Source organism: Centruroides vittatus, unplaced genomic scaffold (genome assembly GCF_030686945.1).
Source record: "Centruroides vittatus isolate TY-2023 unplaced genomic scaffold, ASM3068694v2 contig_2568, whole genome shotgun sequence".
In the NCBI taxonomy this organism is placed as follows: domain Eukaryota; kingdom Metazoa; phylum Arthropoda; class Arachnida; order Scorpiones; family Buthidae; genus Centruroides; species Centruroides vittatus.
The window spans coordinates 151,655-168,426 of NW_027121629.1; the positions used below are offsets into that span (position 1 = coordinate 151,655).

The following is a 16,772-nucleotide window of genomic DNA, read 5'->3' on the forward strand; positions in this document are numbered from 1 at the left end:
GTTAAAACCGTTTGAATGATATCGGCAGTTATTTGCTTTAATTTTCGTTAGAAAAATCCAATTATAAATTTCTCGTATAATTTGATCAATTTAAAAATTAAATTTTTCATTACTTTAAAAATTAATGCAAATAAAAATAACCATCTTATAGAAATAAATTACATTTTTAATTTCTTTTTGTTATCTTAAGAAACAAAATATTTCTTAAATGTACAACTTATCCATTATTAAAGTGTTTATAATGTAATCTGTATAAAAAATTATGAATGAATTTAAACTAACAATTTTAATAAAATACCACGAATAACATCATTATAAGAGAAAAATAGACCCTAAGATGGTTTTCAGTATGAAACTATATTCAACAGAAACAGAATTCTGGTCTGGAAAAACAGTTTGAAATTAAATCGATAATATCAATAATTAATCACAAATTATAACATGTCTTAGTGATTTTCAGTTAACAAACATTAAATGATTAACAACGGTTTAATATTTTTGATAAGTTATAAAAAAGAAACAAAGGATATATAGCCATTTTTAAAATTTACTGTATTTCGTATTGTATTTTAAATAATTCTTTAAAAAAATATAGTTTATAAAAGTTGTATAGATAATCATGAAATAATAAAATTACACAAAGCCTATTTGCAGGAAGTCATATTTCTGAGAATGTTTGGAAAATCTCTGGATTGAAGGTAACGTTAACAACAGAAATATTAAATAATATTGAACATATATTAAGAAATAGTAAATGTCCAATAATTTCTTTTTTTTTAGACAAAACATTATATGGAAATGGACAAAGAGGAGAAGCAAATTATTAATGGAATATATTTCGATATATTCAAAATAATTCAAGAAAAATCAAATTCTAAGTATTTATTCAATTGTCAAAAATCAATATAGTTTAATCATCAAAGTCGTCATAATCTTATGATATTAAATAAATTTATTACCTGAAAAGAGCAATTATTTATTGTGACATCGTCATAATGCCGGGCTGCAATTTTTAATCATATTTTTAATTTATTTCATTTAAAATATATGCTCTCCACCTCAAATTAGTAGTGGCTTGCCCCTGTACATCATACTTTTCCTTTAACAGTAGAGTCATGCCGGTAACCTATCGCACTCCCTTCAGGGAAAATTTTTGAATTAAAATAACATGACTTCCGGTTGCATCGGGAAGTTCGTATATAGTTAATCGGGGGGTGTCCTACCTCTAAGGCTTCCTTATCCTAAGAGAAGACAGTGGGAATTTATAGGTCTACAGTTTTTTTCAAATTGCATCCCAAGAATAGTTTCTTAGAAGTATTTTATTAACTGAATCTGAAAAATGTCTGATATTCATTTTTTTAAATATATCAATTACAAGATCATAAATTAAAAAGAAAAAGAAAGAAACAGTATTGGATTGGATTAATGGAATAAGGCAATGCACACTTGAGTGATCATCCAAGAAAGAGGTTCCGGATTTCTGGGAATAAATTATTTTATTTCACATTAATATAGAGATTTAATAAAGAGAAACGACGTATTAAAAATATTTATGAGTAATTTTCTTAAATTTATTTATTTTGCATAATACTTAACTATTCTCTCTAATACTAAACGTTCTCTCAGAGATATTACATATGTAATGCATATTTTTACTTAGATTTTATAAGAATAATTTTGATATTTTCAGTTCGAAAAGAATGTTATTTAAATTAGCGGCCGTAATACGAATAATTATCTAGATCAGATATAACTGTTATATTTAATAACAATAAATATTACATTAATGGGATACTTAAATAATTATATATTTTAATAAATAATTCGAATATCTGTGTATTTAACAAACTATTTTAAAAATTTGTTTAATTTATAGCCAATATTATTAATATATGTACATTTTTTAGGTATAAACTGATTTCTCCAGTAGATAATGTTTTTGGAACTAAAAATCAGAATGGTTCTTGGAATGGAATGGTTGGACAAATTTCTAGAAAAGTATAAAAATTTTTTCACTGAATGATTAATAAAAATTTTATGATTCCATACGGCGAAATTAATCGTTCTCTATGTAGTTAAGATACTATTTTCTAAAACAGATTATTTTTTGAATTATTGGGGGAAAATATATTATTATTTATTCATTAAAAAGTTATAATTAAAAATTTTTAAAACATTTTAAATTTTTTGAAGATTATTTATAATTAAAAGTATTTTTAAATAGGAATACAGTTTGTTAAAGTATTTTAGTGAGGGTATAAGCAATTTATGTTTCAATTCTCTCGTATAGAAAACTTAATTATTTTTTTATGTTATTTTATGTTTATTATTCAGTATTTAATTTTATTATTTCATAAAAATTTCTTGTAGAATTTTCTACAGAGTTTATTATAATATTAAATTATTTATTCTAATAAGAATTAATTAAAAATAATAACCAGTGTAAATTACGTAGGAAGCAGATTTTGGATTTGTTCCATTATACGTGACGGCTGAACGATTAAAATATATAGATTTTTCTACGCCTCTGAAATTTCCACAAATTAAATTTTTAATTAAAGCACCAAAAGAAAGATCTAGTTTCGATTCCATTGTAAGACCATTCACGTTTCAAGTAAGACATTTTTAAAATTTTTTAAAAAATTATCTGAAACTTTATATTTTAATTAAAAAATAAATATATAATACTTAAATAGACATGGCTGACTATTATTTTATCGACTTTTATATTTGGATTAATCCTTTACGAAGTAATAAGATTAGATAGCGATTTTACAGAGAATAAGCAAAATTGGAGCATAATGAAAGTGTATTGGTTTCTTTTTGGGACTTTTACATGTAAAGGTAATAAAATGAAATACTATCAAGTTCAGTAAAAGTGTAACATTAATTTTGCGTTCTATTTTAGGAGAAAATTTGAATTCTATCAACGGATTCTCGGCAAAATGTATTATAGGAATATGGTGGTTATCCGTGGTTGTTCTAGTTTCTAGTTACAGTGGGACATTAAAATCATCTCTTGCGTATCCTCATTTTGAACGAGTCCCTACTACTTTTCATAAATTAGCAATAGCAATTCGAAGAAAAGAGTATTCTTGTGGTATTATGCATGGATCTGCAATTACAGATTATATTTTGGTAAGATGAAATATATAAATGAAAAATTAACATAAATTTAAATTATATTTTTTTCTACATAGAAAGTTCGTTAATTTTTCCTTCTATATAATGCATTTATAAAATTATTAATAAATTTGATAAAATTGCCAGGACAATAATTGTAAAATTAATAAACAATTTAAGACTATGCAATAACGAGTCTTTCGATGCCCTTTCTCACACCTCGGAAAACTACAGTCTTACGGCGAAGTCGACCTTTTATTAGAGGCTGCTCATCTGCTTCACTATGCAAAACGTTACAGCACTCAGTAGCGCAGCGAGGGGGGTGCAAGGGGTGTATCATGCACCGGGCGCCACTCTCAGAGGGGCGCCCAAATGGTCTCCAAGACAAACTATATGTGTTTCTGGAGGGGGAAGAGGGGCGCCAATAAAGTGTCGGGCGCCAGTTATGCCCCGGGCGCCAGTTATGTTCGCTACGCCACTGACAGCACTAGCAACTTTATCAAATGTATATTATATTTTTGATTTGTGCCGTGGCCGGAAGGAAGTCCTGTAACGTTTTGTATAGTGAGGCGGATGAGCAGCCTCTAATAAAAGGTCGACTCTGCTGACTGTTGTTAAGACTGTTGTTTTTCTGAGGTGTGAGAAACGGCATCGAAAGACTCGTTATTGTATAGACTTAAATTGTTTATTAATTTTTTTTATTAATAAATTATTAAATTTATAAAATATTTAAATTAATATCAATATTTAGATATCTTATTTTCTACACAAGCAAATGTTTACAATCAATTTTTAAAGAGGATATTATTAACCACTATCAAGGAATAACTAAACAGATTTATTACAGAAAATGATTACGGATACGTGCCTTTTAACGATGCTTCGCTTAACGACAGATCGCATATACGTCAGAGGTTTCTTAAGGTTATATACAGTATATTATATATAACCTTAATTATAACATTATTCGTACTCGTCTATACTTTTTGTAGGGTATGTTTTCTATTTGTAAAAGATATTAACTGTATACACACGCTTTCTAACTTTAAACGTCTTTTTTATGTATGTGTCAACTAAATTATAAAAATCCGGCAACGAGTTGCTTAACTTTCTCGGCGACATTTTGTGGCGCCATCGGTTATGATATTTTAATTAAAATTTTTTTATATTTTCAATTATTATAAAATGGCAAGAAACGTAATTTTGAAGGTAGAAATGGGTTTTATAAAAAATTTTTAAATGCTAATAACGAGCAAAATTGTCGTTAAGTCCAACCCTACGCCGGATATGACACGTTTTCCTTTATCTCTCCACCCCCTCATCTTTAATGATGTTAAATCGTATAATTCTTTTATAAAATCTTTGTTTACATCGTTATTAACTATAATAATTTTATGTCTAAGAATGACTTGCCGAAATATCTGGACACGAATATAAATATTGCAATTCACTACATAATTTAGAAAATTAAAAAATTCTCTATACAATTTACCTTATTTAAAAAATTAAAACTCGTTTGGGAAAATTGTTTTTCGTGATATTTAAAATTATTACCATCTGACAGTGATAAAAATTCTAAAGATTTTATGTCTGAAAATCTGTCAATATAATTCTAATTAAAAGAAAATTATAATTAAATATAGCTTTGTAAAGAAACGAACATAAAAATAATAGAATGTTCTTTACTTTTTTTAATCTTAAAACAATGCACTTAGTCAAATAGCTACCTGCAAGTGGCTAATGGATAGAATTATTGGAAGCGTTAAATGATATTTTGGTGTGTGGCATCCACCAGCAAACCGCCAGAGGTTGATGCTCTGTAAAGCCCTTGCGTATAATCTGGCTGCTTTACATCATTCAAATATTTTCGCCATAGAAGCTGTCCTGTACTCGAAAATAGTATTTCCACTGGGAAATTACACATACGAATTTATATTCGAATATACAATAGCAATCTTAGTATTGTTTTTCACATGTATAAAAGTTTGTAATAAAATATTGTGAGAATCGGGGGTTAAGCGTCGAGGCTTAAACCGTTTCCGACGACGGGAAGGTGATTCCCGCTCACGGCGTCAGTGGATGACAATTTAGGAGGGCAAAAATCGAGTGGGAGTTCGCGGATAAGTTGATAAGATGTCGGCGATGTACGAGTAATCACTCTCACTTAAATAATCAAATATATTTAATAAAAACATTAACTAAATAGATACATATTATAATTCAAAGAAAAATACAAAGACAGGCCGTTGGAGGGTTAAGGTCGGCGTTAGCGACATCTAAGGGATCTAATCCCTTTTCTATATTCCTAATGAATTTAACTAACTCGGTCAATTGCGGGAGAGAGAGAGAGATTTTACGCAAATAAGTATGGATTTACTTCATAGTTCGTTCTTGCCTGCGTTTCGTAGAGTAGACGGAGTTGATAGTTGATCAGCCGTTGCTTGTTGGTTGGACGCCCCCCGACACTTGGGTGCGAGCCCCTTTTATACTCTTTTTTGAGGGGGTGAGAACTGTCATATTTGAAGATTTATACGGACACCTGTTAGCTGTGCCGGAGCTAAATCCAGCTGGTACGGAACGTTGCCGAGGTATTGTTTTGGTCGAATTGTTTACGTTGGTGTCTTGAAGATGAAATTTTATGATATAAATTCCTACGAATTTGACAGTTCTCTCCCATTATTGTGTAGTTGACAATATCTTCTCAGATTTGACAACAGTTTCTAGATCGTTTATAATAAATATCGTATTAGTCGACGAGCGAGACAATTTATTTTTATGTTGTTTTGGTTATCGTGCAGGTGTCCACAGACACGTGCTACATGTACAGTACCTAAAGAAGGGGTGAGAAGCGCCGCTTGTTAATTTGTTTTAAGCTCCGCTCTCGTCTTGCTGACTTTATCGTTGATCGAATTTATCGGTATAGACTGTGACATTTAACCCGAGGAGAGAGTTTCGATCGTTATTGTAAACTATCCCTTTTTTTGTACAATTACTAGGGTTAGGAGGTGAACGATAGTTTTAAACAACCAAAAAATAGAAGGGGACAGAATATCACAATATATAATGCGGTTATAACAAAATATTAATTTTAATTAATTCAAAGTACATTAAAATATGAAAATAATCGCGCAATATGTATTTATATATTAGAAAATACAAGGGAAGCAGCGTTTCCACAACTTCCATTAACTACACGCCAAATGTGTTAATGCAATGAGTTCATATGATCGATAGATTTAAATTAGCTTTTCATAGCAAACACATATAGCCTCTAGTGATTTTTAATTTAATAATTGAGTATACAATATATACGTGTACGTACACAAAAGATATCAATTTTTATTTTAAAAAAGCTTATATTAAACAATAGTAATGTTACATATTTAAACATGAGAAAATTATAAAAGCTATAATTTTATTTCATGAAGTTCAGTATCTGGTTTGAAGTGTTTTACCATGCGTTTATTTCTTAACATTAACATCTCTATCTTAACATCTATACAGCATAGTTGCATAGTTTTTCATTTCGATTCACTTTTTTCTCTGCCTGCATTATGTAATTATTTTGTATATCATCTGTATCGTATTGTAAAAATTAATAATCTAAGTTAGGAAAGAATAATGCCTTCTATTAATAAACTAGACATTTTGAAAAATCCTATGCAACTAATAATTAACACGTGTAACGTTAACAAAACATAATTCAGTTGTCAAAGTGTAACCTAGGTAAGTTTTGATCAACGTAGATTTTTAACGATTTCAATCAGCAAAAGACAGATTTCCAGGTTTTGTAATTTGTGTCTTGCAGGCGTCATTCTTTGTAGTTGCCAGTTCGACGAGGGACGACAGAAGCGAGTAAATGGCACTAATCACCTGAAAATACAAATCCATTATGTTCGCAGCAATATTTTTAGAATATTGCATTCTCCATTTATCTGAAATTGTTGCGGAATTCAAATAATATAAAAATAAAAATTTAAATACCACATACTCTGATGACGGAATTCTTTTTTATACAGAAAATTTCTCCGACAGATAAACCAATTGGTGTTCGTCCAAACCGTTTCATGAAATCCAAGATCTAACAAGAATAAATATACAAGTATAAATTACTCGTCGTGTTAATAATAATTGTATAAGAAAACGACAATATGAACTACCTTGAGTTTATACAAAAGAGAACAATGACTCGAAGATAAAATGTTGCATTCGTAGAAATTGCCGTACAGCTAATTAATAAACGAGTACAATAAATAATTGAAATGACATTCATTATATCCTACGTTAATTATTTTATATCTCACCTGAGCATTTATTCTTGATAATCCATAAAAAACCACGATGCTTAGAAACAACATAAAAAAGAAATCTATTAAAAATTCTCCTTTGAAATATGGATCTAAATCGAAGAAAATCACAAGACATATACTAAAACTGGTATAATAAATGGCATAACCATACATTAAAGGAAAGAAATACTTCCCAATTTCATTTATATCTTTGATAAACAACCAAATTCGGGAATGACGTCGTAAGATATTTTCGAAACTTTCAACATTTTCAGGATCTTTAATCATCTGTAGAAATGTATAATTTAGTCGCTTCAAGTAGTCAGATACGAAAGATAATAGAATAATGTGAGAGAATGCCAAAGTGAAAAGATTATAATTATTGAAAATTATAAAAACAGTAAAATCGATATGACAAAAAACTCCTTCGAGTAAAGACTTTTTCGACAAAACAGGAAATATATATAAATCGATGTAAAAAATTAAGGACATTATGTAGAAAATAGAGCAAATGGAACTGAGAACAAGTGAAATGAGAATATTTTGATACAACTTCGGTTTGACATCGCCAGCAATTTCGATTGGATTCGGATATTTAACCCTTTTAAAGAGACTAAATTGGAAACAGCCTAAAATGAACGTCATTAATATGGTCGGTATGAAAAACTCGGCCGTGTCAGAAAAATGTGAGATAATTTCGTCACAGATGACGTCGATTCGCAACGTCATAAATAACGTCAAGATCATGTTAAAATAAAGAAAAAATTCTACCATATTCTGGTAAAATGTATAGAATCTGCGGCTGAATTTTTCTTCGTCTTCTTCGACGTAATGAATTGCTGTTATACGAGATAGCTTCTGTAGAAAATGTAAAATCTCCATGATTTTAAAATTCGTATTATTGCAATTCAAATTACTTAGCTATGGATCTATTCATGCAGACCTTATTCAATTAAAGGGAGTAGGATACTGAAGTACGCAGCTCTTATTAACTGGCGAGAGTTATTCTTACGTCATCTGTTACAGCACTGAACAAAACCTTGAATTCAATTCAGTCAGTTGCATGAATATTTAAATAGATAAATCAATTTAATTTCAGATAAACTAAAGTGGGTAAGCAGTACAGTGGGTCTACTCGCGGAATAACCCAGCAAATTTTTCAGATTTGTTCATAGAAGAGAAATTCATTTCGGATTAAACGTCTTGCGGGAAGTTTATGTTGTTTGTTATAATTTGCAATTTGAAATAAATCATTCAAATTTGTCATTTCATTGCTTTACATTGGAGTATTGTAGAATTATTTATTCCTGATTTTATTGATTAAAAGTGATCAAATTTCATGGGTTTATTGGAAGACCATATCCAATTTCCACGTGCAGCATTAAATTTTCGAAGCGTTATACGTGAAATTTATGAAAAATCAACCTAAATAATTATACATATCAATGATTACGAGTACATGTTTTAAACGTAATATATCGAATATATTAATATTAATGCATTATGACCCTGCTTAACGCGGGGGGGATACGTCCCTAGAAGACAAAGCGCTAAATGAAACAGCGTTAAACGAGGTCTTTTTAACATAGAGTAAATAGGGAAAGGGGAACACGCGACCAAAAATAAACAAATTTTTCTTTAATTTTAAGTTATTTTTATATAAATTTTTGCATAATAATATATGTCAAATAACACATAAACTTATGCACACAGAAATGTAAAGTTAATTTTTTGTGACTAAGATCCTGGCTCTTCTGAAAATCTTGTTTTTTTGAGATGAAGTCGTATAGTTTCATTGGTCGCTTTCTTTTTCTTTCCTTAAGCAAATGTCGGTAGAAGAAGATCGAATCCAAAACGCCTCGTTTTGCTTTCGCACTCCTATCAAAATCTGGATTATTCTGTACAATTTGATCAATGATTTTGGTTATCGTTACCAAACTTTTACTAAGGAAAACTGTAGCAAGTTCTTTGAGTTCTTCGTTTCTCAAAATCTCTATTTTTCCAGTTCTACACGAATTACTTGTTCTGCCAGTTCTTGAAGGTCGTCGTTGGTAAGGCTCTTACCAGAAATCTGCAGTAGGCTACCCAGGCCATGATTTAAGGCGATTGGAGCGATTGGGCCCAATCGGGCCCCGCACTTGAAGGGGCCCCGCATCACCACCAAAATTAACAAAAAGTTATTTTTCGAAATTTAAAGCAAATTGCTTTTGACGATAAAAGATAAATTATAAATTATTCAAATAATTAAAAATATATTTATTTTAAGTTCGCATTGATGGATTAGATTTATTATTGTGTTTATTATAATATATATACATTATAATATAGAAAACGGATACCCGTAAGTGTCGTTTTTGACTAACGTTTAATTAATCGGATAGTACTATCTTCTCTCTCAATTATTCTATTCTATATGCGTCTTACTCGGCGCACTCACATTCGTTTTTTGGCATTAGTCATCGTTGTGCTGCGCTCGCTATTAAGTAGATGTAGCTACTATCAAATGTCAATTGTTTATTGCATTTGCAGTTCTCTATTCTTCTAATCGTTTTAATTATTATTGTCGTATTTTGTGACTACAATTACTAATTGTTATTGTTAAAAAAGGTAAGTACTAATTGTATTACATAATATTTATTAACAAGAAATTATATTTAAAATTAAAAATGTAAGTATATTTTGTGATTAAAAATGCATTTAATTTTTTCATTAGACGTCGAATCCACTAAAACGAGAAAGAGATGTGGGAAGAAAATATAAAAGTGGTAGTCTAAAAAGGAAATTAAGTGCAAAAAGGAAAATCGAAAGTGAAAAACTCAGAGGTGCTTTGAACAAATTTTTTAAAATAGATAATGATGACAAAGGTAAAGAAGAAAATGATGATAAAAATACAGAATAACAGGAAAAAATAAACAAGAAACACAATTACACAGACCGGAACCGGAAGAAGCAAATATTGGAATGAAAATGGAAAAACTGAATATAACTGATGATCCCGCTTCTTGGCCCGGGATTATTACTCAACAAATAAGAGATTATTTAGTTAAAAAAGGTCCTACAAAAATTATCTTAAATGAGTTTCCGCGGCAAGAGGATGGAACACACTTTTCAAAAGTGCATCTGAAAAGAAAGCTTACGAATGGTGAAATAATAAGCCGTCCTTGGATAATATACTCTGAATCAGAAGACAGAATATTTTGTTTTTATTGTCGGCTATTCAGTATGGGTGCCTCAATTGCACTAGCTACTGTAGGATTTAATAACTGGCCAAATATATATAATAGATTAGCCACACATAAAAAATCAAAAAAATCATTTGGTAGCTATGTTAAAATGTACAGAGCTTCAAAAAAGACTTTCTGCTGAGCAAACAATAGATAATGTTCAACAGAAGTTGTTGAACCAAGAAAAAGTTCGTTTGTATAATATATTTGAAAGATTATTTTCAGTAGTTCAGTTTTTAGCTGAATGAAATATCGCGTTTAGAGGATCCATCGTAAACCTAGGCGATGCACGAAATGGAATTTTTCTAGGAATACTTGAATTACTTTGAAAATTTGACCCAGTAATGCAGGATCATATACAAAGAATCGCCACAAAACAAATACACCAAAGTTATTTAAGCAAAACAGTACAAAATGAAATAACAAACTTAATAGGCAACAAATTAAAAAATAAAATTTGGATTGTACTCCAGATATCAGTCATCAAGAACAAATGTCTCTTAGCATCAGATATGTTTCGGATGGAACATTACCAGGCTCGAATATCGCTATATATGAACAATTTATCAAATTTATACATGTAGAGAGCAGCACAGGAGAAAATCTATTTTTTGTGTTAAAGAAAGAAATTCGAAGTTTAGGGCTTGACATCAACAACATAACAGGGCAAGGATATGACAATGGTTCGAATATGAAGGGTAAAGTCTCCGGTGTTCAAGCTAGACTCTTAAAAGAAAATCCAAGGGCATTTTTTACTCTTTGCGTTTGTCACAATTATAATCTAGTATCGGGAGATGTAGCAAAAATTTGTCCAGAAGCTTTAACCTTCTTTGGTATTCTCCAACGCCTATATGTTTTGTTTTCGGCATCTTCAAAAAGATGGTTAATACTTCTCAAATATATAAAAGAACTTACTGCGAAGCCTCTTTGCGATACCAGGTGGGAATGTCGGATTCAAAGCGTAAAAGCAGTGAGATACCAAATAGGTGAATTTTATGATGCTCTTTTCGAAATATCAGAAATTACCGAAGATCCACAGATTAAAAGCGAGGCAGAATCTCTTGGAAATGCAACGAAAGACTATAAATTTTTAGTATCACTGGTTTTTTGGTACGATTTACTGTTCCAAGTCAATTATGTAAGCAAGGAACTTCAAAGTAAATCTGTAGATGTATCCATTGCACTTTCTTCATTTGAAAAACTTTTAAAATGGTTAAGCGACTACAGAAATACTGGATTCGAACAAGTTTTAGTTCAAGCAAAAACTCTTGCAGAAGATTTGGAAATATCTACAGAATTTGAAATAAAAGGCTTCGGAAAAGAAAGAAACATTTCAATTCTGAAGGCGATAATAAACCTATTGTAGATCCGATAAACGCATACAAGATATCTTTTTTAAATTTTGTTTTTGATAAAGCTATAGAATCACTAAAAGATCGTTTTGAACAATTGAAAAATCATAATGACTTATTTGGGTTTCTGGAAAAATTTCAAAATACGGAAAAAGAAGCACTTGAAAAACATGCAGCTAAATTAGAAATTTCTCTAACAGATTCTAGGTTCACAGAAAATGATGCACCAATAGTGAAGGAAGCTGATATAGATGGAAAAATGTTAGTTGAAGAAACGGAAGCTTTAAAATCTATCCTTCCATCAGAATTTTTTGAAAATCCATTTAAAATGTTCAAATTTTTATCGGAAAATGACAGAGCAACGGCATTTCCAAACTTGTTTATTGCTCTCCGAATATATTTAACAATTCCAGTGAGCGTTGCTTCTGGACAGAGATCATTTTCCAGGCTAAAACTAATTAAAAACTATCTGAGATCGACAATGACTCAGGATAGATTAAATAGTTTAGCAATTATGTCGATTGAAAGTGAAGAAGCAAGGAAACTGGATTTTCGAACTATTTTAGAAGAATTTACAGAACAAAAACTTAGAAATATGTAAATTTATATTCAATAAAGTGTAATTGTTTTTGTATTTTGTGCATTTTTATTTTTTAATGTATGTAGAAGTTTACCTATCTTATGATCCATGACATTATATATATATATTAATAATTATAATATATATATAATTTGCATTTTATTTAAATATTTAATATATAGAGGCCCCACAAAAAAAAATCCAATCGGGCCCCGCACTTATTGGATCCGGGCCTGTCAGTACCTCCCCAATATCCAGCTCGTCTACACCTCCTGTACCGATTAAGTTGAAAATTTTATCAACCTAACGATGCAGCGATAGGCTCTTCTCGATGAGAATTCTTGGATACCGTCAACCATAACTTCTTCCACACTCCGTTCGTGCATTTATCAGTTAATTCTTGCCAAGCGAAGTCGATATATTTCTTATGACATCCATGATGGTATATTTTTTCCAAAATTTCACTAAACAAACATAGATTTAAGGGAAGTTCAACGCTACAACGAATTTCCACCTTTTGCTGATTGGTTCGTGTTTGGAAATAGACCTAATTGTGTGAGGTGCTGGCCGGGGGTAGAGAGTTGGAATTGTACTCCTTACCGATTATTCGGCATCTAGTTAATTAAACTAGCTCTCTGTTCTCCAAGGATGGCTTTTATATGAGTGGGAAAATCGAGTGGGAAGGGGTTGGTGAGATCGGGATAAGGTGTCGTCGTACTCAAGGAAGAGACAGGTTTAACTTAAACATAACAATAGTTTAATATCTCTAAGCTAAGATACAAGAGGTTACAAAGCCTAATATAGATATGCGCGATAAACGATACAAAGATACAAACCGCGCGACAATTTAACCGCCGAAGTTTAATAGCATCAATCCCCTAATACACAAACTCCATGCAAAATTTCAGAAATTTTCGACAAAAAGCACAGAAGGTATTAAGCGTCAAATAGGGTGAACAAAATCGTGTCCTCCTCCGCGCGCGCGCACACACACACACAAACACAAACAAACATTCACACATACAAGAAATATCCCGATTTCTTTTACATTTTTTCAACGTTTCTTTTACATTTTTCAACGTTCTCAACAACTCTTGAGTCCAAAAATATAGAATCTTTCGGGTCATTTATGACAAATCGTCATACTTTTCCTGTTATATAGTATAGCCTATACTCGTAACAGAACTGGGAAAGTAAAAGTGAGTGTTCAATGTATGACTGTAGAAATACACACTTTATACATAAATAATAAAATTTAAAATATTTTTATCAGATAACGAAAATCCAAATATACCGGTAGTCCATATAATATAATATATTCCATCAGTATACAAGTTAATTATCAAATTAATTATATATTTTCAGAAATCTCGGTCGGGTGTTGCACGAATTCTTGCAGATGACATAAGATCCAATAATAATTTTATTAATGAACACAACGAAATCTTATCCCGAATAATGAATAGTCGTTTCGCATTCATTGATTCACTTCCCTATTTTGAAAATTTAATAAAATACGAAAATTATGATCAAGAAAAATTTTTGCTATCAGAGGATTCTCTTGTGACTTTTTCCGAAGCATATGGATTAAAGAAAAACTTTTCTTACAAGGCAAAAATAAATGTAATGTAAGTAATTAACATGAATTGCTTTTTGTGTATAAAAATTTTTATTATCTATTTATATTTATATTACATATTAATAATATTTTATTAACTATGTTTCTAGATAACTACTTATTATAAACATAATGTATGATAAATTATATTGTTAATAATAACAATTATAACTTATGTGTTATAATTATTATCACCACAATTGTCAATCGTTAGCAAATATTTTTTATTCAATAATATTTACAATTTATTATATTTTTATCAGTAAAAGCAATTTAAAATTATTAATGTAAAAACTTTAACATAATTATGAAAAATATGTAATTAATCACACATTAATTAATAAATCGCAATTTATTAACATCTGAAGGCTGATCTGTAAGACTTCCTGATTATATACATAGCAAATATATAATCTAGAAACAATGCTAGTTTGCAAGACTTCCATTTTTTCTATATCAAATATACTGTTGTAAAATTAACACTAGTGGAGTCGACCTTTATTTATAAGTTCTCCTCCTCCTATACTTATGCAAATTATTTAATTGTATATTTAAATATATTTCTCGTGGATTTTTAATCTTTATTTTATAAAGAAACCTTTATAAATATCCGACGTCACAGGAACTTTTAAACAATTTGCATATGAATAAGCGGAGTCGAGCCTATAAAGAAAGGTCGATGATCAAAGAAAAGAAAGGTCACACTTTAAAAATTATTTTTTGTATTAAGTTTCCAATATTGTAGATTTAAGATTTTTGTTTTTCTCTAATATATAATTATTTATTTATTTCAATATTAACCTAGTTTTAAAATTTTCAAGATTGTTATTTATTGTTTACATAAATTTATACTTTGTTAGCTCATTATTATAGCTAGTTTTACATTTATGACTTTTTCTTTATTAATAATTATAATGTTAATTAATAAACTTATCTTTGCACAATATTAAACTTTGCTTCTTGAATTGTTAAATTCACTGATAATAATTAATTTTAATTATAACTTATAATAATTTTATTAAATTAGTATGAGAATATTCTTTGTCAGTTTTGTCACCATGTAATTTTTTTAACAATACTTTTTTTTATTTTATTACAGAATATCCCGTTTGCATGCAGCTGGAATTGTTAACAAGGAAAACTATTTTCAAAATAATAATCTGGAAGATATACAAGCATCAGATGCTCGGTCATTGATAATCGAAGATTTAATGAGCCCCTTCATTCTATTGATACTTGGTTACGTCTTATCTATCATCTGTTTCATTCTAGAATTATTTATTAGTAAACTTTAATTTAAAATATAATATAAACAATTAAACAATGAAAACTGATAGTGCAATTTTTTCTTCCTTGTGTCGTTGCTTTCAGACTTTAGCCCTTAAGACTGTCACTGTGTTTTCTTTTTATAGATTAATCTTCTTATTTAGTAAAGTTTATTTTAAAAATTTTTAGGTAAATGTTATTAAACTTTTTCTAACCGTAGATATTACTTACCTACGAATGATTACTTCCTTCGTAAAAATGACGAAAGAAATACAGCAGTATCGCGGTACTCGAACAATTGGTATTCGAATACAAATTCTGGAAAAAAAGTCTCTCGGTACTCGACTGAATAAACACTAGAACAAATTTTTGATTAATAACGTATTTTTATTTCGTCATCCATACAAATTTTTTATAATAAAATAAAAAATATGAAAATGTTGCTGATACTTCCGATCAAGACCGACAAAAAAGCTGAGATGAAGACGATACTTTATAAAAAGAAAACGCCCCGGTTTAACTAAAATTAATATTAAAACGTAATACAGTACTTTTAATTGTGATTATTAATTAATTATTGATTGGAGATAAGTTATCGATTGCTTTAATAAACATATTTCTCTTAGTAACAAAAAAGAATAGTATAATTTTGCTAACTTCTGAAACCCGTACCCCATGTTTTGCATTTATCCTTTGTTTCATATAGCATGGATTTGCATGACATGGCACGTTTTTGGAATGTAACTACCGTGTTATACGAGGGATACCTGTATATATAATTAAATATTCTTAGAAAAATTTACTGATATACTATACTATCTTACAATTAAAATTTGATTTTAAGCTATATTAATTCACGAATTCAATTATATGACGTAATTCAATGTTCAGTAGATAAGTCTATACTTCAATAAGTTTTTCTGTATTAAATTTTGTATAATATTGTATCAGTAGATTATTATTATTTATTTATTTATTTTATTTGGAGATGAGATGCAGATGAAATTTATATTTGATCACTTTTTTTAATATAAATTAACCAAATTGGCATTAACTTATTACAAGTATGTGATATTTAAGTTTCATTATTATAACTTATCGATATATAATTACAAGTCTGTTAAACGTTACATATAATAAATGTGTATCATTGCCATCAAGTAAAATAATTGAGCCCTAGACTGATAAATATTTTGGGTCCTCTTATACTGTACCCATACAATGCTGTTGTTATGACTATCTTAATTATCTTATCTTAATATTTATTATTCCATTACTTAATAAGTTTACTGTACAAAATCGACGTTAATTTTTAAAATA

At 29.4% G+C, this 16,772-nt stretch overlaps 1 protein-coding gene across 1 annotated transcript; it reads left to right on the forward strand.

The window, feature by feature from the left end:
* Nucleotides 1-798: 798 nt before the first annotated feature.
* Nucleotides 799-15,481, forward strand: LOC136971482 (glutamate receptor U1-like). Its single transcript, XM_067265941.1, has 7 exons — nucleotides 799-878; nucleotides 1,908-1,998; nucleotides 2,456-2,614; nucleotides 2,697-2,844; nucleotides 2,909-3,138; nucleotides 13,934-14,196; nucleotides 15,286-15,481. The coding sequence occupies exons 1-7, from the start codon at nucleotides 799-801 to the stop codon at nucleotides 15,479-15,481; spliced, it is 1,167 nt and encodes a 388-aa protein (XP_067122042.1).
* The last annotated feature ends 1,291 nt before the right edge of the window (nucleotides 15,482-16,772 follow it).

Coding starts and splice junctions, on each gene's coding strand:
- LOC136971482 (XM_067265941.1), top strand. CDS start 799: ATGGACAAAGAGGAGAAGCAAATTATTAATGGAATATATTTCGATATA. Junction 1,999..2,455: donor TTGGACAAATTTCTAGAAAA/GTATAAAAATTT, acceptor TAAATTACGTAG/GAAGCAGATTTTGGATTTGT. Junction 2,615..2,696: donor TAAGACCATTCACGTTTCAA/GTAAGACATTTT, acceptor ATACTTAAATAG/ACATGGCTGACTATTATTTT.